At 40.6% G+C, this 26432-nt stretch overlaps 1 protein-coding gene across 1 annotated transcript; it reads right to left on the bottom strand.

The window, feature by feature from the left end:
- Nucleotides 1–1839: 1839 nt before the first annotated feature.
- Nucleotides 1840–16287, bottom strand: ZRANB2 (zinc finger RANBP2-type containing 2). The gene is made up of 10 exons (XM_083509904.1): nt 15941–16287; nt 13343–13395; nt 13144–13252; nt 12053–12135; nt 10562–10638; nt 9958–10101; nt 7749–7921; nt 6050–6130; nt 4463–4624; nt 1840–3994 (listed from the first exon to the last, which is right to left on the bottom strand). Exons 1-10 carry the CDS (start codon nt 15994–15996, stop codon nt 3931–3933), a joined length of 1002 nt encoding a protein of 333 aa, XP_083366030.1. The 5' UTR covers nt 15997–16287; the 3' UTR covers nt 1840–3930.
- Nucleotides 16288–26432: the final 10145 nt, after the last annotated feature.

The raw sequence follows: 26432 nt of genomic DNA on the forward strand, positions 1-26432 counted from the left end.
TGGTGCCTTTTCCACCTTATTGAACCTTGTATGGGGAAAACACAGAGAGCAGCAACCAACTTGGGTCTCCAGCTGTTGTTGGATTATAATTCCCATCATCCCTAGCAAGCAGGACCAGTGGCCAGGGATGATGGCAACTGTAGTCCAAAAACGGCTGTAGACCCAAATTTGGGAAAACCTGTTCTAGGACTTCCAAAGTGTTGAAGCCTATATATTTATGCAATACAGTGGTACCTCGGGTTACATACACTTCAGGTTATATACGCTTCGGGTTACAGCCTCCGCTAACCCAGAAATAGTGCTTCAGGTTAAGAACATTGCTTCAGGATGAGAACAGAAATTGTGCTCCAGCGGCATCAGCAGCAGGAGGCCCCATTAGCTAAAGTGGTGCTTCAGGTTAAGAACAGTTTCAGGTTAAGAACGGACCTCCGGAACGAATTAAGTACTTAACCTGAGGTACCACTGTACTTGTGCCCTTTTTAGATTATATTATACATCATGGGTTCTTTAGAACATCCCCCGCAGCCAGGGAAATGTGTAAGCTGCTCTTACATACAAACACACACATCTAGCCACTCTCATGCACACAGACACACATCACACTATCTATTTACACGCCTACATCCACAACAGGTCTGGACATAAACTAGTCTCTCACCCACACGATAATAGACTGTATTAGAATCCCCCCCCCCCGAAGTGTACAATTTCATAGAATGTTTATGTTATGAGGATGGGGTGTGTGAGAGAATGAACTGGCCTGATCAAGCTGGCTGCAGTCTAAGAAGTATCTCAGCATTAGGGATAAAGCTTTAAGGGAATATATACTATGGGATTGAAACTCCTCCCTTTGCTGTGTGAAACATTTCCCCTTCCCTACTCCTCAGAAATCTTATCCCAATATCTTAATAACAAAATGCATATACTGCTTATTCAAAGAAAATACCTTTGAATAAAGCCTTCTGGTTTATGGATGACTGCCCTTTTGTGCTATATAGCAAAACAAAGAAAAAAATTATGTGTGAGTGAGCAAGCGAGCATGTGTGTAGTTTTAATTTTTACAGCCTTACAACCTGTACCTAGCAACAATCAGCTGCCCTTTGGGCCAGAAGGCTCCCCAAATAAGAACAGTGAAGTTATGGAAGCTGGCTATTGATTTCAACGCTGCATTAATTTGTTCTAGATCAGATTTTTTAATACTAGGTTTACTTAATATTTTGTACGTATTTCTTGTATGGCATTTAACTGCCATTGTCTCTGGGCTAAGGTGACTTGTTGAATTACTCATTAACTATTTTAGCACCCAACCCTTTCTACAATAGGATAGTTGTTTGTTTTTATTTTCAGTTCTATTAACCAACTGAACAGTAAGTGCTTGAGAAGGGCATGCTGGGAATTTGCTTATAGCACAGGGGGGCATTATAGTGATATTGCAGCATGTAAGAAACTACACTTTCCAAAAACCACTAAGTAATTTTTTTTAAGTCTTAAGAATAGAAGGCAAGAATTTTTAAATGATAACACCATGCAGCATAGGTTAAGAACTCTGGTATTGCTGGGGGTTACTATGATGCAATCTCTTACAGACCTCTTTCAGTTTTGGAAGATGAGCTTTGCTTTCTGTAGATAAGCTGAAAGTTAGCTAGTTAATCCACTGTAGAGGCACAGGAGCCAAGCCAAGGAGTGCAAATAACACATCTCTCTGATCTTAACCAACTAAATTAATTCTCAGAATAGACCCATATGAATGCAAAATGGAACTAACTTGCAGAATATTCAATATTTTTGAAATTATTCAGACAGGTGTTACTTAAAACTCAAGTATATGCACACTTCATCTTTGATTGACATGCTTTATTTACATATGTCTACAGAATTATATCGTCATAGAACAAACCAGTACATTTTAATCCAAGCCAAATGAAACCCATAATTTTCCCAGTTATCTCTAACCTATAATTTGCTGAGTTTAAGAACTTGTTAGGTACAATACTTCAGAATACAAAGCACAAGAATAACTAAATTAACATGTAGCATCTAGCAAATTTGATTTTCACACTTTTAGACAGACTTTCAAGAAGTCAGAGGCACAGTTACAAAGACTATTTGTTCTTGTGCAACCTAAGCTATGCTTAGCAAAAAGGAAGAGAGAAAAGAAAAAGAAAAGATACCTAAGAGAAAGCAACACAGGATTACAGGGCATTTTTTTCCTGCAAAATTTATCCAAAATATTTCTACAGCAAAACCATTTTACTTTGTCTTTGATCAGTCCAAAAAAAATTAAGATGTTCATAAAATAAAAATAAAATAAAGACAAGTTCTGCTCCATTTGTTGTTGTGCAGTTTGCTTTAAAATGAAGATGATCCAATATACAAGTAAGATATACAGCTTCTTTCCTAGAACCACTAAGCTTCCTTAACATACTTACCTTGGGATCTCACTGAAGACACATTTCTCCCAAGCAAACGGAGCTTAAGAATGGTCAGTATTTAACAAATATTTGCTAGTAAAACAAATTTAATGAAGCATTTTAAGCCATAAATTTACAGTCATCCAAAAAGATATGCAATGATTTGTGATTTAAGTAAGCATTTATACTTTAGAAGAGTCACAGTGTTTTCTGGGAGAGTTATAAATATATTGTTTTCTAGCGTAAATTGAATTTTACTGACTTAGACGAAACTGATTTTGTTATTACATTTCTACACATTTGGAAAACATTTCACAAAATCTGAGCGCTTTGGATCTTAGTACAGGGCACGACTGTTTTGCATGGGGACTGAGTTCCTGACCCCTGCTTGCATCAGCGGAGTGTGTGTAAGCCTGTTATGTCCCTGCCCCACACCCTTTCTTGGCCACTTTCTGGTTGCAGCGATGTACACCCACACGTTTGTACTTTGTGCGCAAAAAGGCCATTGCCTGTACTTAATTGTATCTTAATATACACTAGCGGCTCAATTTCTAGCATGAACCAAAGATTCCATGCATGTGGCTGAGAGTGGTGGGGGAGATGGCACACCAGCGTCCAGTTCTGGTACTAAAATTGAATGACTCAAGAGAGTACTTCAGGAACAGCTTTTTGGGGAAGGGACACAGAGAGAGATGCCTGAAAAGCTCCAGTAGGAAGGAAAATTACACATTCCTTTAGATGCTGTGCATATATTTTGTGCTACAGCAAAAACAGAGCTATTGATTAGCCAGGATGTGGCTGCCAAAAACTTAGGAAGTTACATGCCACCAGAAAGTTCTCACAGATGCAGCATCAGGACAAAACTGTAACCAAGTTTTGTTTCTGGCTGAGTATCCAAGAAGCAACACAAGGTAGCTTACATGTCTACTTTGATCCTGTCTACTGAAAGAATAATTGTTTTCTAGTTTGAGTTACTTTCACTTAGAAAGCACAACACTTCCTTATGGAAGGCAGTTCTCTCTCTGAAGTATCTCTTGCTTTGCATCTGAAGATATACTACAGTAGCTTTTGTGATCCTTGCAGGAATGGCTGGTGGTGGGGAAGGAGTGGCCTGGACCAGTTTAGAAACCAGAGTGCATATTAACATCAAATGAACTGTCCCCTTGGTAGTTTTGTGACTAGCAAACATGAAGGCTATATGACAAATCAGGATGGCAGCATAACATAGAAAGTTCTTCAACAAAATTAGAGTCTTAGAACTGGGAAGTAACAAACCAGTCAAATCAAGAAGGGGCAGGCACTTAGAAAAAAAAAAGTCATGCTACTCACCTTTCTGGAGGCAATTTATGGCTTAAAATATTTCATTACATTTTGTTTCATGAATTAAAATAGCTGCAGTTTTCCATTAAACATGCACCTCTACTAGCAGGATTTAGCACTTCTGACCAAGTAAGACACCAACTTCTTAAAAATGTCTCATGCAGTGGACTATTTTCGTGTGTGTTTGAGTTTTAATATATTATTTCTTTTTAGAACTTGTACGGGATCCAGAATGAGAAGATCCAGATGATGACCTTCGGTGTCTGCAAGATAAAAGATGGAAGAAAGCATGCAAACAAGTAAGTTTGAATTGCAGTGATTTTCATTGGGGAGGGGGAATTGGGAGGGAGAAAGAAAACGGGGAATATATGAACTGGGAATGCAATTATTTGGACTTCATCTCTGTATCATAACCGCATTCCACAGTTTGCATCAATATAGAACTTTTAGGTAATAATACCTTCATTTGTAATCTAGAAAAAAACCTAAGAGTGCTTTAGGACTTTAAAAACATTTTTTTCTAATCTATTTGTGAGAAGTAGATATATGAAAAAATTTAACTAAAAAGTTTGACCATCTTTTAAAAGAAATGGCATCAGCTGGGATAAATGGAATCTACAAAAATGAAAACAGCTATCTTCAAACACACAATACTTAAACATACTGTTCCTTTTCTAGCCCTTCCACAGTTAACATTTAAAGACCCATTCTTATTCTACAGAAACCCAAACCTTTCAGGTGACAGTGATTTCGTTCGCCTTTTTTTGCGATCACCAGATGAAGATCTAGATCGGCTTCTCTTTCTGCTTCTCTCAGGGGAAGATGATGAGCGAGAGCTTGAGTAAGATCTTTTTCTTGGGGTTGAAGAACCCCTGACGGATCTGGAGCTGGATCTTTATTAAGAAATAAATCAGACTTAATCCTAGCATAAATAACGAGGTTGCAACAATCTACTACATATATATCCAATCTAGAAAACACGCTGCAAATGTAAAATGAAATTATATTAGGACATAAATACTTACTGCTGTGCCAATAAGAATTCTGCCTTAAGAGCTTCTCAATATGGGATTGTGGGCAAATTACTCACAGACTGACCAGAACTGATCATATAATGATCAAGACCAATGCAGAAGCAATTATTCAGCTTTATGCAATTGTTGCTTCTCAGCAACAGCAAACAATTTAAGTCTAAAGTGAGAAATGAACATTTTCACATTCCCTACATTAAGAAAAAGGCTGAGGCATTAGTTTAGACATTTTACATAACTGTATGCATTTCACAGACCTTTGAAAACAAGTATAGTCATTAAGAAGACTGTACGGCCACAATAATCTTATATACATACAGAGGTCGCATTGCATAGGCACATGCGACTGCACACTGCATTGGCTCTCACACATTGTATTTCATTTACTTTATAAACCGTAGCTTCACAGAAAATATAACAAGGTAGTATACAACATAAAGCACAGTACTCAGCAGTAAAAGTATCAGTAAGAAAGGATTGGTAGAAGGCTGTTACAAGGGTCTGAAAGAAAGCAGGGATTACTCCTGATGGACTTTTATATGGCGGGAACTCCACAGGATACACGGGCTATCACATTCAAGGTTCAGTTCCTGGTAAAGGTCAATTGAACCTCAGGGGCGTGGGGAACCACCAAAAGTGCCCCATCAGACTATTTCAGTGATCAAGGTGGAGCAGAAGGAATTAAGTGGTCTTCAAAGTACTTTGAACTCAAGTTGTGAATGAACACAAAAACCTTAAACCTGTCTAGTAGTAAATAGCCAACCGGTGCAGCTCTCACAGTAAAGGACTAACATTTGCTCCTGTGAACAATTTGGCTGCTACATTCTGTATACCATAAGCCAATGCTCTTCCTCTGTCATAGGGTACAACCCTTTAACTTTCCCTCTAGTGCATATTGACACACACAAAATATCAGGGCAGTCTGAGGGAGACCAGCGCACATATTCAATATTCCCAACTGGATTTCCCACTCTGCTTTGGGCAAGTTTTGTGAGGTCCATAACTACAGAGACCCCTCTCTCTTTGTGCTGTCTATGAAAGAGAGAAATTGGGCTCTGTTGATTGAGATTTATAAGAAAAGAGGACTGCTACGTTTTTAAAGCCTTTTACATCAGTGAAGTATATTTATGATACAACAATTTTTATAACAAGTTCATTACTATTGTTATTGCATTGAACAAAAATTATATGTGAGAACAAAATATTCAAAATAAAACAGTAATTTCTGGTGATCTTTTCGCCTCTCTCTCTCTCTCTGACAAGCAGAGAGGTTGCTACCTCATTCACCTTGATTTCGACCCACGAGATCTAGAACGTTCTCTGGAAGTGGAATGAGATCTTGACCTTGAGCTGGAAGAGCTTCTTGACCTGAAACAACATGAAGGATTTTAATTTTTGTGTGAATAAAAATATAAGAATCAAATGGAAATCTACTCTTCCTTGTAATTTGTATTGGAAGTGAAAGTAATTTTTATTTCCTTCACAGCATTTAATAAGTGGTTGGTCAGGATCCAAAAAGCTGCTTTGAGCTAACAGAAGCAGAATGTGCTAAGCTAGTTGAACAGATTTTTGCTTTGAATACCTAACTTCCATACAATGTCACAAGCTGGTTTTTAAACATTCTACAGTTTTAAAAGCAGTTTGCCACTTAGTAAAAAGGGAGTGTCATTAAAGAAATACAAGCCTAAAGCCCTCATGGGCTTTCAGGGTTCTTTGGATCCTGATCAATAAAAGATAAAATATTAAGTTACCTTAAAATGTTATTCTTAACATTCATCAGTTATTAACCTCAGTTTATAAGCTGCATATACAAAAAATTCTAAAATTTTACTTTTAAACATTAAAAGTTAGTAAGAAATATTTGGCTCAAAATTGAAAACCAGATATTGTAAATAATGTAAAGAAGCCAACTTACAATGTTATATTTGTGTCAAAAAATAAACGCTAGGATGCTCTGAAAGCAAGAGTTAAAGATTTATTCTAATAGACCAGTGAACATTCTACAATTATTTTTCAAACAACTGTTTTCAGGAAGGGGCAGTTCAAGACGCCTGGCATGTATGTATAAGCCAAACATGGAGGCACAGTGGATTCCACAATTCCCAAATTAAGAAGTGTTCCCGTAGCACTGTTTCGTATTAATGAAGAAGTATGTCTCAAAATTTCAATTCCACTTGGGAAACATTTTTATTGCCTGCCAGGAGTTTATTCTCAAAGAACATAACCACTAGGAAACACATTTGACATTGAAATTGCATTTGTGGTTTAACTAGCACCCAAAAGGCATACGAGTGTCAATAACTTCAAAAATTATGTACCAAACTCCATTTCTCCAAAGTTTCAACCAGCAAACTGACAAATTAAATATTTTTATTTATTCGATGTTCTGCAATAATTATGTAGAATTTTCATCTCTCAATAGTATCATTCTATATACAGGACGGTGGCTACATAAGGTGATCTCCAACACAGAGAATACAGAATGCTGGGGGAAAATAACCATTGTTAACTGGATTATCCAGGCTGTAAGTCACCAAAGAATGGTTGTATTTGCCAGGGTTCATAGAGCATTTCCTGCAACTGATACACCATGGAAATGTAGCATATAAGAGTACTTATGATGAAGCAAAAAACTGGTATCAAATATTCGGTGCCATCACAAACCTAACCAGCAAGAGTGACAGAGAAACCCTGTTTGTTTAGAGATATAAAATTAAAATTATAAGCTACAGTTTACTTGAGTCAGTAAGAAAATGTTCACTTACACTATTACACTAACATGTACCCTGATATTTATAGTGAGCACCTGCAATTTTCTCAGTTTAAGCACAGACTACCTGTGCAGGCTAGCTATCTAAGATTTATTAGCTTAACTCAAACCGTGAAAAATAAAAAGTAAAAAAAATCAATCACAAAAGAGATGTAAATAAAGAAAGTTAGATACTGACATTTTGTCTGGCGTTACCCTTGACCTGTACCCGTTTACCTGGACCTAGACCTTGAGCTTGAGTGGGAGGATGAGCGAGATGAAGATCGTGAACGAGAAGATCGAGACTTGGAACGGCTGCGCCTAGTTGTAGATTTCTTCTTGGTGGAATCTTCTTCCTCACTAGCATCAAGATTATATTTTGAGAGATCTGCATCTTCTTCATCTTCATCCTGAAAAAAAACCCCAACAAGTTATTTTTGTTAGAAACAAAGCATTTGGAAAACTATTTCATTTATATGGTATCTGTATCTTTGTCCTGCCTCAAAACAATGTAATACGGTGCAGTTAAACAACTTGCTACATACTTACCTTTACTTATAAAATAAATAAAATAAAGTTCAGCCTGAGTCCAGGGAAACCTGGGTGGAATCCTTACTTGGTCATGAAGCAGACCAGCTACGGCTGCCATAAGTCTGGGAAAACCTTGACATGTCCGGGAATCATGCTTGGAAAATGTCAACAATGTTCAGCGGTCAGGGTTGCGACCACTTTTGGGTGATAAGCCGTGTGTGGAAAGAAACTGCAGCTGCAGAGTTCTGCCTACTTCCCTGCCACGCACACCTGAGGTGTCTCCTCCGGGCAATGAGAGCGACGGCAGCAAGGCGGCGGATTGCACTGTGCAGAAGCGCAAGTCGTGGTGCAGGATACCCGAGAAGTCGGGCCCTTCTACGCCCATTGTCCTGTACCCGGGAGACATCAAGACCACCCCTGTCAAGCCACCCCATGGAGGCAGCGACGGCCCCGCCCCGCTGCCGCCGCCCATCCTCACCAGCCTGGGCTTCAGTGACTTCACGGTCTACCCGTGGTGCTAGGATGAGAGCACACACAATGTCACCTTCAGCCTTCCACCTGCCACGTGCAGCCACTCCACAACGGCAGCAGAAGAACAGGGGGCTGCACTTGGGTAGAGAGGATGGCGATGTGTAAACAGATTCACATATGCTAAAACAAAAAAAGGCTAAACAACTCTCGTCTAGATTTTCACTTTTGGAAATATGGCAACTCGAAGACCAGGTGGCCTCTGAAACCTAACTTAGGTCACAGAGGTGTGAAAATGAAGTGAAATAACTGAATGTGTGTTGCTCCTAGTTCATTTGAGGATGAAAAATGTCGTTAAAAAAATGAAACATACATGGTCAAGTTGCAATAAAATTTCTCTTGAGGGAAAAATTAATTTTATAAGAACAAGCATTTCTCATATATTCATCTGTATTTGCCTGTTGTCAAAACTGGGTATTTCAGCTGGCTACTGTGCATGTGTCCACACACATTTGTGCATATGTGACACATGCATAACCCTAATATGCTGTCTTTATTAATTCAATACGAGGGGGTCACATCTGGCACTGCTTCCTTTTCCTGTAGCATACATTATCCTATGCCAATTTGGCATACAGGTTAGTACCTGGTTATGCGAAGAACTGCCGCCTCCTGTAGGAACCTGCTTCTAAATTATACCCAACTTACCTGAGATGTTGAGAAAGGCAGTCTAAGAACTGGTAGGGCTTGCCACTGCTCACACCAAGAACAAGTGCTGTTATCATCTCAGAGGTACTCAACCTTTCATGTAACCATTTCTTTCATACTCCTGCAGTTGTGAAATGTGGCGGTTGCCATAGGGGACTTGAATAACAGGTATATGAGTGCAATCTATGTGTTATTGTTACAGCTAACTTACAACTAATGGTTATTGCTTTGCTGACTTCTGTAACCATTATGGTTGCATACATGTTAATGGCACAATATCTTATTTTTTAATGTTTAAAAAACTGTAGGGTCAGGTATACCCCACACACTGTTCTCATACATTTATATACTTTACCTTGTGGGGTACTGTTGATCCCAATGAGTTCATTGCAACTATACCGAAAAGGAACCTTCTCAATAAAGGCAGTACTTTTAAAATTTGCACATGCTGTCATACTTAACACCTCCCCAATATATTTATTTTTATGGCTGTCTTGGAATATAGCCAACTCCAAAACTGGATTCAGTATTTTCTTCTTTTTTTAGGAGGGGCAAGGAAAACCATGCTTTGTTTGTTGTTTGCCAGTGAACACAGGGAGAAGGCACCAAGAGAATGGATGAATTCCCAAATTGCTAGTTCACTCACATTAGCCGTCTATGAGTTCTGAGCAGCAGTCAAATCAAGGTTTAGCTGTGTGAATTTAGCCAAAAAGGAAACAAGACAGAAGAATGGTTTTACCTCATCCAACTTATACTTTGACAGATCTCCATCCTCATCCTCCTCTTCTTCTCCTTCTCCTTCAGATTCCTTATCTTCAACTTCCTTTAGGATAGATGCAGGACCAACAGGCTTCCCTCTGTATTTTTTCTTTTTGCGACCAAACTGCAAGAGGTCACATTGTATTCATAAGAGAGTGTACTGTTGCTCAATGCATGCAGGATCATACATAAGCACTTTGCAGCAACCCAGAAGCAGCCAGAAAAGGGGGTGGAGAGGGCTTACACGCACCCCAATACACACAGGTGCCAGGAACACAACCCCCAGGCAAATCAGGGGTTGCCTGCACAACCCACATCTACAGAACTACTTTTAAGTACTTGGGCGAAGCTTACCGCTATATACGTAACTTACAACTTATGCACATTTAAGTTGCACTCATTCGGCTTTATGCGCGTGGCAATTTTTAAGAGAAAAATTATAAAGGGGACAAGTGCCTGGGAAAAAAGACTTTGGCAATCCCACCTGCCATTGACTGTGCACAGTTTTGGCTTTATGCGCTCCTCGGTTGCCTGTACTCAGTCTTGACAATTACATACACATTCACCAGGTACATACTGCCTACCTCATCATATTCCCCATCTGACTCTTCACGTTCTATGTATTCAACATTCTCTCTTTCATTAAAGCCCCCACCATATCCTGCAAAAAGAAGTTTCAGAAATGTCAAAAAGCAAACATAAGGACACAGAAGACTATTTTTTTTCTTTATACATTGTTTCTTTCTACAGCAGAGAGTAGAAAGGTCACTTAGTCTCAGTGCCAATTTTTCCAAGCTTGTCTAATACCACTCAGTGTTAAGTTGTGCTCAGTGTAATTGCTGCTGCTGCCTCTACCAGGAAGTACATGTCACTTCTAGCCAAAGTCAACTGGATCAGAGAGTTGCGTATGCACGTGCTCTACTCAGTATGAGTGCTCAGTATGAGAGTTACCGCTCCTCTCTACCATTGTATCCTTGCCTCCTGCAGACCATGTTGAGTAGGAAGGTGCAAGCACTCTGCAGAACGTGTAAGCCCTCTCCACCCCCTTTTCTGGCTGCTTCTGGGTTGCTTCCCACAGGCTGAGCACTCCCAAGAACTGAGAAATGCTTGAGCAAAACTGACTAGGTAGTGGAGAGAGGATTTTTCCATGAAGCACAGGACCATGAAGACATCTGCTTTCTTCCTGCACTTGGAACTTGGAGACCCCCTTCCACAGCTGCTTTGTCCTTCTCTGTGGCAGTCATTTCAGCCACCCATTTCCTTTGAAGTTAGGAAGAAGCTTCCTCCTCTCTCGCACCTCTCAATTTGAGGCAGTATTCAAAGCTCAAGCACTTACGTTCTGCAGAGTGCTTGCACCTTCCTACTCCACATGGTCTGCAAGAGGCAAGGATACAATGGTAGAGAGGAGCGGTAACTCTCATACTGAGCACTCCTTAGTGCTAAGAGGTGGCAGAGGAAGGGCATGTGCTAAGCATTGATGGAGCTGGGAAGAGGGGATTGACAAAACATGCAGATCAATGTTGTGGTGGTATTTGCTATGTATGGCAGAGGAACAAAGACCTTTTGTTGTGTGTGTGCACATTAAGCTAACTTATTGACAAGTGCTATAATGTAGTATACAGAACCAAAACTAGCTTAACACAAAGATCTCAAGGGTCTAGTTATTAGCAACACAAGGGGGCTGAGAACAAGGCCAAGTCTCTTCACCTACGTTCTCTAAACATGTGAAGTAAGATGTCTGGAAATCTCAGTAACTCTTGAAGAAGTACTGGGATGTCTTATTTCACCATTATGGTCTACAGAGATGTTTTGGTGCCCTTTCAGCAGATTTTCATTTTCTTTCCAGGACACACCCAAATCTCTCAGAAACTTAACTTTAAATTGCCACAACCCCAGAGAAAATTGCTAAAGCAAAAGCAAAATCAAGCAATATGTGGAATGCTTTTGGTTTCAAGCCAACAGTTCCCAAAGTTCAACATTGCTTTATCACAAAAGCTGCTCACAAAGGAGGAGGGAATATGGTTGCATGTGCTGTATCTCTAAAAACATTATTTTAGATAATTTGAAACAAATACCTGTCCTTTCCTCAAGTTTGGCATATTTTGGTGTGTTGCACATATTGCATTCTGATCTCCTGGCCCAATTAACGTTGCCACATCTTTGGGAAGAAAAACATATGATTGACAGTTTAAATACAGGAACTACATTGGTTCAAAAATTAAGAAATTAAACTAGTCAATACCTCAAATTTTAAAGCCCATTTTTAAAATGACAGGAGTCATTTTATTACTTCCAATATACTTTAAGTTTACAATAGTGAATATCACTGATATTTAAACAACTTTTAATCAAAATACAGAACTGACAACAATGATCTCCTTTTACAAAAGATACATTGGTGAAGACTTATTTTGTGTAGTGAAAACAGTTCCAACAACATACGCAACAAACCTATTCTCCTACTTGGATGACATCTGAACAAAGTACAATTAAGAAAAAGCAAGCAAAACCCTGTATTTCAAGTCAGCAGGCAACCAAACTGATTTCTTTTTGCGGGTCAGCAAAATGAAGTTTGGGGAAATACTCTTCTACCACATACAAACTGTAGTGCAATTATGCAGTTCCCATATGATGTCAGTGAAATAAGGGAAAGGAGAAGAGAAACAGATGCCAATCAACTGATGCCACTTAATTCAGACTAAATTACTAATACAAATAAATGCTTATAAATTCAAAAAGTTGACTTTCAATAGGCATCACATGGTTGCACTTTTATCTCAGGCTATATGAAAACCTTTAGGTCCATTTTATTTTCCAATATGAATTGCAAAAAGAGTGCTTAAGAATGAAGAGGAAATTAAAATATTTAGTGCTGCCAACTAAAGAATTTATAGTTGAATTTTTAATGTTTTAATATTTTTATAATGCATGTGGTTGTAAATAATATGGCAGTAGCACAAGCATAACACTGGAATCCTATGCACACAGTTGGACTTACTTCCGAGTATACATAGGATTGGTTTGCATAAAAAGTAGGAAATACATGCGGATAATAAAGAAAAGGAAGAAAAACAGACAGCTAAAAATAGACAATTAGATATTAAAAGAGAAAAAGCACACGTTTAATAGAAATTAGAAATCAACTAGAGCTTTAGGATAAACATACGTTTTACACTGCCAATCATTAGCACTGAATAGACCACGGCTTTTTTCAGCAAGTGTCTTCCCTATCTCAGTTCCCCCAGCTTTCATCATCTTGGCCTCTGTGGTTTTTTCTGAAAGGTTAACAAGATTCAGACAATTTATTATAAATTGGAGTTTCTGCAATAAATTTCCCTCTCAAAAGAAGCATAACTTATAATTACCTCGACCACATCTGTTGCAGCTGGTTCTTCTAGCAAAGTTAACGTTTCCACACCTTCAAAAAAAGGAAACATAACTGAAGAGCCATTTTGTCTAAACATGATACTAAACAATAACTTTAAAGTTCTACAGAGTTTAATGGGATTTTTTTCCAGTTAGTATGCTTAGGATTGCAGTCTACATTTTAAAACTAAATTTCTAAACACAAATATAGAGTCAGTCTTAAGATATTCATGTTGCTTGCACCTCATTAACTTTTTGAATATTCTTCTCCCATGCAAAAGGTATGCAACACAGTATGTTAATAACTCACTAGAAACATTACAACTGTGTGACTTTATACCTAAATGTTTCAGTAGTAACACGGTTACTGAAATTGAGTTTGTATTACCTCTGGCAAGATAATGGTCATCTTCTAAATAAGGCACTTGGGCAACAGGGCTTTCAGAAGCTTTGTATATATTAAAAATGCTTTATAGCTGGCATGTTTTAGCTCAGCGATAAGGAACCTGTGATGCTCAGATGTTGCTGGACTCCAGCTGCAATCAGCGTCAGCTTAAACTGCCAAATTTAAAGGATTATAAGAGTTGTAGTCGGTTGCAGTAGTCCAATGGTTCTCAAAACACTACACTGGTGTGGCAGGAAAAGATGGCAAGTGTGGTGGAAATATTCAAGGACAACCAAAGAACTGATTTGTTGTTGGCTTATGGACCAGGGCTGTTTTAACAAATGCTAGGCACTATACCTGAACCCAGCAAAAGCAGCTGAAAGCAAGCAAAAAGAAAAAGGTGGAGCTTGTTTCCTCACTGGTGAGGTGATCTGTAGTTTGTTGAACAAGCTATGCTTAAAACAAAACATGGCTCAGCAATGCATAAGCACAGCCAATGACTCAATTTTATATGTTTTATACCAGTATATGTTAAGTGTTTAGAATTCACTGGCTTTTTAAAATACTATCTGAAACACATACAATGAGTGATAAAAACGTGTAAACAGCTGAACAATACAGTTTCCCACCAATGCCTTTTCAAGTTCTTAGCTTGCTCACTACTACATGGTATTTTAGCTAGTTCCAGCATGAGATTCGAAAATGTAATAATTTGAACTTGTTCCAACAGAGATTGGCACATTTATCTTTCATTTCTGCAGACATTATGATTGCCGTTACCCCATAACTTTCTAGTGCTATGGCAATTTAAGGCTGCCAGGTTTCCTAAAACTATTGTCAAAAAACATCCACAGAACATCCCATGCATCCCTCATAGCAAACATAGCTGCTTTGCTTCAAAAGGCAATGCAGCACATTCCGAACAGAAAAGCATCCACTAAGAGGCAGCAACCCCGCACATTGAGCCTAAACCCCACTGAACTCAGCTGAACTTGCTTTGCCAGAATGGCAGTGCAAAAGAAAAAGAAAAAAGAGATGAGTAAGGAAAAGGGGGCATGTGATAAAAGATGTACAGAATTACACATTGCGTGGAGAAAATTTCAAAGTTTATCTCCCTTTCACAGATCCTCCAAGTGTTCCTATTTTCCAGGGACAGTCCCGGATTTCTAACTTGATCCTGGAATGTTCCACTTTTCCATAGGACATCTCTATTTTCAGTGGAAAAATGTTGGAGGGGATGTCTCTATTTTCACTGCAGACCTTCCAAGTGTCCCAATTTTCCAGGGACATCCCTGATTTAGAGAAGCTGTTCCAGTTTCTGATTTGATCCCAGAATGTCCTACTTTTCCTTAGGGATGTCCCTATTAGCATTGGAGAAATGTTGAAGCGTATGGAGTTATCTGACTCCTGAGGTGCCTGAAGGCAATCCTGTATAGGGAAGTGTTCTTTTTTAAAAAATGTTTAATGTTTCATTATGTTTTTATTTATGTTGAAAGCCATCCAGAGTGGCTAGGGCAACCCAGTCAGATGTGCGGCGTATAAATATCAAAAATGATCGTTATGGAATTGGGCTGTCCCTATTTTCATGGGTTAAATGTTTTATCACTTTATTCTTATAATTATTATTAATATTCTGTTGGGAGCCGCCCAGAGTGACTGGGGAAACCCAGCCAGATGGCTGGGGTATAAATAATAATACTGTAATAAATTATTAATTATTATTTATTACTCACTACAGCCCTGGCCCTTGCAATGAGGCCGAACGTTAGAAGAAAGGTGGGATACAAACTCAATAAACAAACAAATGAACGGCCGGAAACTCCCCAGTCCCGGGTTTTCACCCGCAGGCAGGAATACTCTGCAGGGGGGAACGAAGCAGCTCATGAGGACGACCGGCGGCAACGGCAACAACAACGCGCGTTTCTCCATCCATCCCTCTCCCCGCCTCGCCGCTGGACAAAAGGACCATTAAAGGGGCTGAGGGAAAGCGGGCCCAGCAGCAGCAGCAGCAGCGGCCTACCTCTCCGTTCCCCAGGAAAGCGGCGTGTGTGTGAGAGAGAAAAAAGCGCGCTCCCTCCGCCCGCCCGCGCCTTCGCCTCCCTGCCCCCGCAACACCACGGGGGCCGAGGCCTCACTGCTACCCGCGTCCCGCCCCAGGCCTCTCCCTCGCCCGCCCGGCCTTTCTCCCTTCGCTGCCTCCTCCTCCGCTCACTTTTTGTCCGGGCAGATCCAGTCGCCGTCGCTGACGCGGAAATTCTTGGTCGACATTTCGGAAGGCAGGCTCGGCCCGGTGTCTTGCCCGCTCCTTCCCCTCAGCTCCCCGGAATGACACGAAGCGGAGGGGGGCTGCTGCGCCACTGCCAGCAAATGGGCCTCGGGTGAGGACCCCAGGGGGGTCCTTGCTGAGTGATGGGGTTGCCTCTGGTGCTGCCTGCTCCGCCGGGCCCGCAGCTCTCACACGCTCTGACCCCCGCGTCAAGCGCTCCCTGCTCTCGCGGCTTCTCGGAGCCGCGGGACTCGCGCGGCTCGCCGACGCACACGTCACCACTTATTCAAATCAGGATCAGGCGTTGCGGGTAGACGGCTCTGCAACGCCCGCGGCGGGAAAGAGGTTTGCGGAGAGCGACACCTGGCGGGGGGAGGACCATACAGCGCTGGGAGGGCGAGATACGGGGTCGTGCCAAAAAGGGTTGATTTGGTGGGCGGTGGAGGAAGGAAGAACGTGCCTTTTTGGGTGGGGAAATAATTATGGTTTGGGGGAAATAAGTTTGCCATACGGAGTTGGAGGAAAGGAAGAGCTGGAGTGACTGACGGATCCCTCTAAATAGATGGACAGCTGTGGAGAGGCTGCCACGTGAGCTTCGATCGCCTAGGTTTTGTTTTCGAAATGAGACTCCGGTCTCTCATCACTGATTCCCCGCTCAGGATTATCCACCTTTCCCCAATGTGCATATACCTGCATTGGTTATTATGGTGTCCTATATGCAGATGGGGGTATCTTGTTCCATAGGTCGGATGGAATAAAGCTCCTTTGCTTTTTTTTCTTGTTGGTAGGCAACGGGGTGGCTGGGGAGACACATAATTTCAAAGAGTCTCCCCAACTCTCTGGCGTTTCTGTTGCTGTCCTTAGGAGCCTATGACGAGTCTAGGTGAAATAGCTCCCTTCCGCGGCCAGAAAACATTTTAAGTTACACGGTGACTAATAGGACCTACAACAAAATGTTGCAGTGCAGAATGCTCCTGTTCCCTCTTACATCTATGCCCTTCTACTGCACTGCAGATGTTGGGACTTTGGTCTTCCAGATGCTAAATGACAACGGCCACCACCCCTGGCCATTAAGCCATGCTTGCTGGACTTCATGCAGTTCTGCAGCATCTGGAGGGCCAAAGTTGCCTGCCCTGCTCCATTGCAACCCTTCTTCCAGCTTGGTTTTCTATTCTTTCCATTCCACAACAGTCACTCTATGCTCAACAATAGCAATCCAATATTTTATGTATTTCTTCAAATCTTGGAGTTCCCTCAGGCTTCCTTGCTATTGACTTAGTCTACCCACCAACTCTACCATTGCATCTTGAATCACATTGCTGTGGCAATAATTGAACAGCTTAGTGTGCGCACATGTGAGGGCAGGTGCCTATCATGTACATTCAGTCATGTATCCTGAGAAATATCCTACTGTCTTTGGCACACTGACTTCTGCTTCCTGTTGGTAAGTTGTTACCGTTGGTTCATTTATTTGCTTATAACATGTTTTCGGTGTGCCAAGAGATCATTGAGTTATAATTTGCCTTGCTAAAGTGGTAGATCTTTTATGAAACTTGGTCCTGGAAGGAAGGTGCAAAATATCACTGGTGGCAAACCACCTTTAAATGAACTCTAGATAACTTAGACTTAGACTGCTCCTGGAATAACTCAAAGTATATTGCTAACACTGCCACAGAACGAACACCAGGGAGTGTGGACTTTCTCCTTATAGGGCATTACAGATTCTTTACATCCACCCACCCATGTTCCCTTGGCATCCATGCCAAGCCAGTATGCCAGGACAATCAGAGGCTTGCATGCCAGAAGGAAACAGCCTGTTAAGAGATTTTTTTTCCACCTTCTGTATCTGCACTCAGTCTTTTTGAGCTCTGGGGCTTGAATCTGAAAGGTTTGTTAGGGCAGGTGCATCCAGACCTTTTATTTTTCACAACAGTGCATAGGCTGCAGACGCATCATGGCAGAAAGGGAAGGAACAGCACCATGGGGTTTGTTCCACATAAGCATGCTGCTGTCCTGTGTGTGGTCTCCTGCCCCATGACAGGGATAGGGAACCTGGGGCCCTCTAGAGGCCACTGGACTCCAGTTCCCATCATCCTCAGTCAGCATGGCCTATAGTTGGGGGTTGTAGGAGTTGTAGTCCAATAACACCTGGAGGGCCACACCCCTACTGTATGTTTTCTTTTTTTTAAGCAGACCATAGGCTTGCTTCAGAAACAGCTTTTCACAAATGCTAATTAATAAAGGACATGACTTAACATAACATAACATCCTCTATCCAGTTTCCTGAAAACCTAGCAAAAGTTACCCATAACAGGTCACAGAACTGGAGCTGTATTTCTCAGAAAAAGTAGTCAAAGGTAATACATCAAAGTTGTATTACCAGTGCTTTACTCCTGGTCCCACAGCTATGAGGAATCAGTGCAATTAATACCTAGAATATTCAGTAACACTGTAATTATTTTAGAAGTGAGAAGAGTACTTAAAATAAGGCACAGAATGCATGCACAAATCTCAGAAAGTGTGCAATTGCTCCCAGAGCTTGACCCAGACCCTGCAGACTGCGCTGACAGTCCCATAAGTCACATGATTGTTTTGTCGAGCCTATGGCTGGGAGACTTCTGGGAGCAAATTGCACAGTTCTTAATCCTACGCACAACTAAGAGTGTGTGTTGGCTTCCAAAATTTATGAGCAAGACTCACATTATCATGCCATGTATTGTTCCTGCTGATACAGTAGGTGGCACTTTAGCAGCACACAATTTTAATACCCAGTGGCGACGGAATATTAACTTGGAGGGTTATCTTTTATTAAAGGTGTAAAAATAAATGTTTTAAAATATAATTGTCAGGTCTATCTGGCAAAATGTAAAATCCATTGTCTCTAGGCATGAGTCATGCTGGGGCTTGAAAGGCAAAATTAGCCATAATTATGGCATTTTAGAATGCAAGTGCGATAAAATGAATCGGAAGACTGTGCTGTCTCTCTGCGTACTTTCCTCTTGATAACATATACCATTGATTTGACTCCTGCAAAGCAAAGATTTAAAAGGTATCTTCAAAATAGAATGGTCAAAGGAATGAGAAATAACAAGTCCCCCAACAGAGTAATAATTACATTTATACTGTCAGTTCATATTTACTTTTACAATAAGTAAAATATTTACTCTTCAGAATTGGACCAAAATGTATCACGTATTTCTAGCTCTGAAAAGACTTAAAGCAGCGTTCTAAGTTTCCTACATAAGTGCAAATGTTTAAACATTTCTTACATGCTTTTTTTGTCAAGACTGAGGTGCAAAGGCACATACAGTGGTACTTCGGGTTAAGTACTTAATTCATTCCGGAGGTCCGTGCTTAACCTGAAACTGTTCTTAACCTGAAGCACCACTTTAGCTAATGGGGCCTCCTGCTGCTTCCGCGCCGCCAGAGCCCGATTTCTGTTCTTATCCTGAAGCAAAGTTCTTAACCTGAAGCACTATTTCTGGGTTAGCGGAGTGTGTAACCTGAAGCGTATGTAAGCCGAAGTGTATGTAACCCGAGGTACCACTGTACCAAGGAGATGCGGAGTGTTTCCTCAGAATGACTTTGATTTCATGAAATCTCTTTCAGTGCCAAACACTGAATCCAATATCTGCACAGTCTTTATCTGTGCTTCCTTTCATGAAATGAGCTGTGTGATCCGCACCCCAAAGGGCTCTTCAATGTGATCGAGTATCCTAGAATAAGAACTCAATTAAAGGATGACTTGCATGTGTGAAACTGGCCTCATATGCAGAATCCATATGCAGCAGCTTCTGTTGCAGAATCATATAATTGTAGAGTTGGATGAGACCACAAGTCTTATCTATTCCAACTCACTGCAATGCAGGAATCTCTTGCCCGATGTGGGGCTCGAACCCACGACCTTGAGATGAAGAATCTCATGCATGTTATATATCACTTAAACCAAAATCCACTTGAACGAATGATCACATGTTCAGTCAGAAGCAACTGAATTCTGTGTTATATTAATGTAGAGGCATGTATGAATCAGTCCTGTATTTATCCTTTGAGAGTCAAGTCCTCCTAACAAGATATAAAATTATTAATATCAAAAAAGTCCTCCTTACAAGATGAGAGGCTCCTGTTTCACCCTGGGATAAGTAACAGGGTAAGGCAGGGATGGGGAAACCTGTGGCCCTCAGATGTTGTTTGAGCAAATAACAGGGTAAACAACACCAGAAATGCTATCTGGTGGATGCAATTTAGTATGCAGATACAGTATCCTACGGCTGAGCCAATTAAGTCAGTAAGGGAATGTGTTGTAAGACCCTGAAATTCCTGGTTTATTTATCTACTGGTTATTATTTTAGAATAATGACCACTCAATTTTAATTGTATAAGTAAGGCCTAACATCTTGTAACAAATGTGTTACTCAGATAGCACACTATGGGCCAGCTGTTCAGATTGTTGGCTTCGCCGGAATGAGTAATGGTCCCGTCTGCAAGATTATTTATTTATCAATTTGCAGGATTTATAACAGGGTTCTTGGGACAACTTGCAACATTTTAAAATTCAAAAGAATACTGAAGTACAACAACAAGTCCCAGAGAATAAAAACAGCTTAAAGCTAAAATGTATTAAAAGGTCCTAGAAACAGAAAAGAGGTTTTCCCTGCTGCTAAAAAGACCGTAAGGGAAGTGCCAGGTGCGCTTCTCTGGGGAGAGAATTCTACTGCATGGATATGAGGGTAAGTAGTCATAGACTGGGCTAAGTAGTCATAGACCAATGGCCCCGTTATCTAACTGTTGTCTCCTGACTAGTTAAAGAATCAGTGCCTCCTTCTATAACTGTTGGTTTCTTTGAGGTAATGGGGTTTTCGGCTGTGGGGATCACTTTTCAGGGCTCTCTTGATCTCCTCAGGTGTTTGGGAACCAGCTACTCAGGGTTCAGGACACAGGGAGCAGACCGCAATGTCTGTTCATCCACATGGAATGGACTGCAGTACGAACCCATCTCCTTGGATCTGCAGTTGCTGAAGGACTCGGCTTCTGAGGAAGTCTTGACCTGTGGCCACGACAAATGCTAAATGTGTGCCATGGTGGCGCTTTTGGAATTAAGAAGAGCTCAGCTCTGGCTTTGATGGGGAGGCTACCCAATCTTATTTCATAGATAATCCCCTCATCTCTTGAACTGTTCCTACAAACCTCATGCATTCAGTGAATTTGTGCGGGGAGTGAAGTGGGCTGTGCCATTCACCTGACGCTGAGTCATCTGTTGGCCATGGCCCCTTGTGGTGTTTGTGAGAAGGACCTTATAAGTGTACATGAAAAAGGAATCATCTGCATGTACGGCATGCCCTATATCCAGGGTTCCTGAAAGCATGGGAGACCTGGACACACAGCCTCCAAAATTTCTCTGACGAAAATAGGGACGTCCAATTCCATCATCATTTTCCTATTTATTCTCCACCCATCTGACAGGCTTCCCCCAACCACATCATGTGTCTTACAACATATATAAAAAATAAAACATTAAACTTTTTTAAAGAAACCCTTCCCTATACAGGGGTGCCTTCAGATTGCTCTGGGTTTGGATAATTCCACACCCTGCAACGTTTATCCAATGAAAATAGGGATGTCCTAAGTAAAAGTGGGACATTCTGGGATCAAATCAGAAACGGAGACAGATTCTGTAAATCCGGGACTGTCCCTGGAAAATAGGGACACTTGGAGGGTCTGTGGACATATATAGGGCCCATACTGCCCCTTTCTCAGTAACACTGAGTGCATAGCCATCAGGGACATGGTCAACAAAATTATGTTTTTGCATGTGACCAGCATGCACAGCCCTCCCCTCTGCTCACGTTGCATCTCACCTGCAGAAAGTTCAGCCTATGACTTCTGCCTATCCACTCCTGTTTTCTTGCCTGATGCGGTTAACTTGACTCCCCCCCCCCCCCCAGCTTCGTGGTTTGGGTTGATTTCACTTTATTAAACATTACCTTTTATCTGTTGTCTTTATTTTTGCACATGTCTAATCTGGAATAATTAAGGCATTCTCAGATCAGCTGCCAGGAGCCCTTCTATGAAATGCATATTTTAAAAAAACAAAACTTTTTTTTAAAAAGCGATGGATTTTGCTTTGTGCATATCTGATCACTCCTGGGAATAGCTCCTACTTGCCTATTTGTCCCAGAGGAAAACTTGTGTGAAAACAGCCTCATTCAGTGCCATCTAAATCTTACTCTTTGGGAGGAAAGAAAACAAGGATCAACATTCTCTGAAATTAGTTAATGAGATAGCAGTGGCACAACCATGCAAACTATAATCCACAGTGTTTTGAAACAATAATGGTTTTGATGTTGTTGTTTTTTTAATATATATTTTTTATTAGTTTTTTTAACATATCATTTTCAACAGTAATTAAACATACGGTACTTTTACATCTAATTCAAATTTTTGATTTCCATCAATCCTGTCTGAAAATTTTCCAATCTAATCTCTCAGTATGCATTTCTTATCTTCCCTATTACATTTCAAACTCATAACCAATATCTCTATCTTTTTCTACTTTGTAACACTTCATATACTTCTCCTTACAAAACTTCTTGTAGTCCTACTAGCGTAATTTGTTGATTACAGTTGCTCTTCAAATAATTCATATACTTCTTCCAATCTTCTGTAAATCTCTGGTCTCGCAGGTTTTGAACCCTTCCTGTCATTTTGTCCAATTCTGCATAGTCCATTAGGTTTTGATTTTTTTTAATGCAAATATGGGGAACTTGTGGCTTTCCAAAAGTTGTTGGACTTCAACTACTACCCGCCCTTCTAGGGAACATAATGGAACATTTGTATTTTGAAATAATTTTTACCACAGGCTTTTGTGTTCATGTCTTACAGGTGGGCTTCCCATAGGCATCTGGTTGGCCACTGTAAAGACAGAATGATGGGTTAGATGAGACTTTGGTTTGATCCAGCAGAGCTTTTCTTAGGTTTGTGGGTGACCGCAGGATTTTTTCTGAAGTGGGGGAATTGATTAGAACAGGACAGAGCTGGTAGATCAGGTGACTAGGCACCTGATAACTGCTGAGGGCTAGACTAGGTAGGCTTACCCTCTGACAAACTTCCATGCTAGGTGGGTCCATGCTAGGTTGCTTCTCAGTGGATCGGCCTAGTATCCACTCACCAGTTGAAGTATGCAGTTCTTTTCTGGTGTCCTTTCAATTTCCTTTTTGAAATGAAGCCAATTGGATAACAATACTGAACTACATTGCAGGGCTGTCCTACACTCACTCATTATCTCCCGACACCACTGCCCAATCATAACTACACTAAAATTTTGGGACTGCCACACATCCAGATTTCCCCAGGTATTACCAGGATTTCAAAGGCAGAAGTGATGTCTGGGGGGCAGAATTAGCAGAAGGCTTGTCCTGGATCTTTGGCAAGTAAGCCAAAAAAATTGTGTTTGGGGGTTTCCTAAAAAAACCAACTATGGCAACCCTATTTCTATAGCAACCACTACTCGGGGGGGGGGGGGGAGAGAACACAAAGAAACAAGGGACTCAGCTACATTCGTAAAGAAAGAAAGAATTGAATGTGTTTTAAACATGCAAGACCAGATGGTGCCAGAGAGCAGGAATTGTTTAAAATGACGTTTCCCATAGGAATTTCTTTGTTTGTTAAAATAATCTAATTTCTGACTTATTTATAGCGCCCCCCCCCCGGGTTTAGATCCACCCAATGATTAAAAATGAACAGGGAAGTTCTTCCAAACCATGAATGTGTCATTCTGCCCTTTTTGTTAATGGGCTAGCTCTGCTTCGTTAAATGTGTATCATTCCTATGACCCTCATTCATTGGCTAAAAACACTGAAATGCAGGAGCAGGCTAGTTTTGCATGAAACAAACAATGTCTGCACATCTTGCCTCCTACAAGCACTGGAGTTTTCATAGTTTTTTAAAAAATATATATATGGTGATGGTGGCTCATCTGGAAGAGGTAATAATGCTCACTTTCATCCCCCTTGCATAAACACATGTAATATTATTGGGAAGTCACATTTCTTTGAAATGAGAGAGATCTTTCTACACGTTCTTGCTGAAAACAAGAAAATAAGGGAGCCCCAAAGCAATCCACCAATCTAGACAATGCTAATTTATTCCACTTCTGTTTTCACAGGAACACTACTTAGTGCTCTGTTCCCAAAGCATTTTGCAAATGTGTGAATTTTGTAAACCATCAAGCAATGTGCTATTGTTTATAATTTGCATATATATATATATATATATATATATATATATATATATATATGGGCTCTCTGTAATAGTAGTGGAAACCCCCCCCCCCAAAGCATCATAACATTTTAACTCTCTTGGTCTCCTACAACGTTTGTTCCAATTTTAAAGTGTGACAGACTTTCAGTAATAGAATTTCTGTAACAGATGCTTATAGAGGGGTGCTCACATGTCACTCAAGCTGACATCGCTTGGAAGATATTTTCTTCAACATGTAATTGTTGTAAAAGATAAAAGATTAGTGCTTGCATGTAAATCTCTCGTTACATTAAATGAAGAGTTCATACCTCCTGAGAATGTGCCAAAACAAAACCCAAAAGATAGCAGTAGCTCTAATAAAAATGCTAATACATTTTTTAGCAGCCATGCAGTATAATATCTGCACTCTTTTTTATTTATTTATTCCCACATGTCAGTTTTTCTTTTCCTTTGTCATCAATCTCGGTGCTCGGATTTTTATTTTATTTTGCTTCATTTATTATAAATGCAGGTTTGTTGGTTGGTTTATTGACAGCGATCTTTGTGATTCAGATTCATTGCAAAATTATCCCGTTGTCAGGTCTGCAGGCAGAGAGAATGCAATGCCGCAGAGAGCACATCCCTAGTCTGAGCTGTAGGCCCCTTGGCATCTAGCCGTACAAGTTAGCAACAATACCTTCGGATTTTTCCCAATCGACTCACTAGGGTGGAGTTGCTTCAACACAGTGGTCTTGGTTGCATCCGTCAGGAAAGCTCAGGAGAAGGGTTTCTCAGTTGGAGTGCCTGTCTCACGTGTCATTCTCCATGGTAAAACACTGTTCCAGTTTTGCCTTTTGTAGATACCTTTTAATATTGTTGCTAAGGGATCCCACATGCACCGATGTTATCTAGGTTTCATTCCTATTCCATGGTTCCTTCCACTTTTTAAACACTGGATGCTTTGCTATATGTGGCATTAAAATTAAGGTTCTTCGTAAGCGCTTCATATACTGACATATTATCCAGCAGTGGCTTTCTCTACAGTCAAGATCAGACATAGGCAAACTCGGCCCTGCAGATGTTTTGGGACTACAGTTCCCATCATCCCTGACCACTAGTCCTGTTAGCTAGGGAATATGGGAGTTGTAGTCCCAAAACATCTGGAGGGCCAAGTTTGCCTATGCCTGGTCAACATCTTTTTATAAGTTTACTTACGAATAAGTCTGTTTTAACTAAGGGACATATACAATGTTAATTAGTAGCTGCCTCTTTGGAGGTTCTGTCCTTTTAATTGGTTCCTGTTCAATGTGGTTATGGGATAAATGACGAGTGGTCCCTTTACCAGTGTCTTAGGCCATGTAAAAAAAATGTACCTGGGTGTCATCATCATCCCAATTTCATGGTTTATATCTATTTTCCAAACCTACAGCTTCTTATTCTCTGGCTAACCTCTGTGGTGTTTTGATTGGTAACAACCTCTCATCCAATCAGCACAGATGATTTTCTTCTGCACATTGCACTTGTCAAACAGATATTTTCAATAGCAGGGCTCCCATTTGGAAATAAATAACTCACGGTGCACTTGAGCTTATTGCTCTTCCAGCAGAACCCAGGCCTTTATTTGCCAGCAATTTATCTGACATTTACAATACAGATTTGGATTTTCTTTATAGCCACTGAAGGCCCAGCTTGGATTTCATAAAACACATATCATATAATGGGCAGAGAGATATGTGGGAAGCATCTATGGATCAAGCTGTCACATCCACCTTCTTCAGATCAAGTTATAATTTTAGGTCGCAGGACTTTTCATTTTGTGTCCGGATTCAGATATCTAATTACAAAATACACACACCTCTCCTCAAGTGTGAAGGGTGCGCATGTGCACAAATCGAGGCATGCAGTCTTTCAAAAAGTGGCAAACAGGGCTAAATGTAGCCTTTTTAAAAAAAGGAACATGCACCAAATACTGATGACAATTGCATGTATTTTGTGCTGGGACATCTGTACTTGGGTATAATTTATAAACTGAAAATCAGTTCCGAGAAAACATGGATCTAATATAAAATTAAAACATGTTCATGAAAGGCACATCTTGTGAATTCACAGCAGCAAACCATTTTTGTGATGGCACCCAAGAATTTTGCACTTAGCAATTTCTGTGGATAACCTTACAGATGTATAAATTATCATGCTTGTA

Source organism: Podarcis liolepis (genome assembly GCF_965112155.1).
Source record: "Podarcis liolepis genome assembly, chromosome: 6".
In the NCBI taxonomy this organism is placed as follows: Eukaryota; Metazoa; Chordata; class Lepidosauria; order Squamata; family Lacertidae; genus Podarcis; species Podarcis liolepis.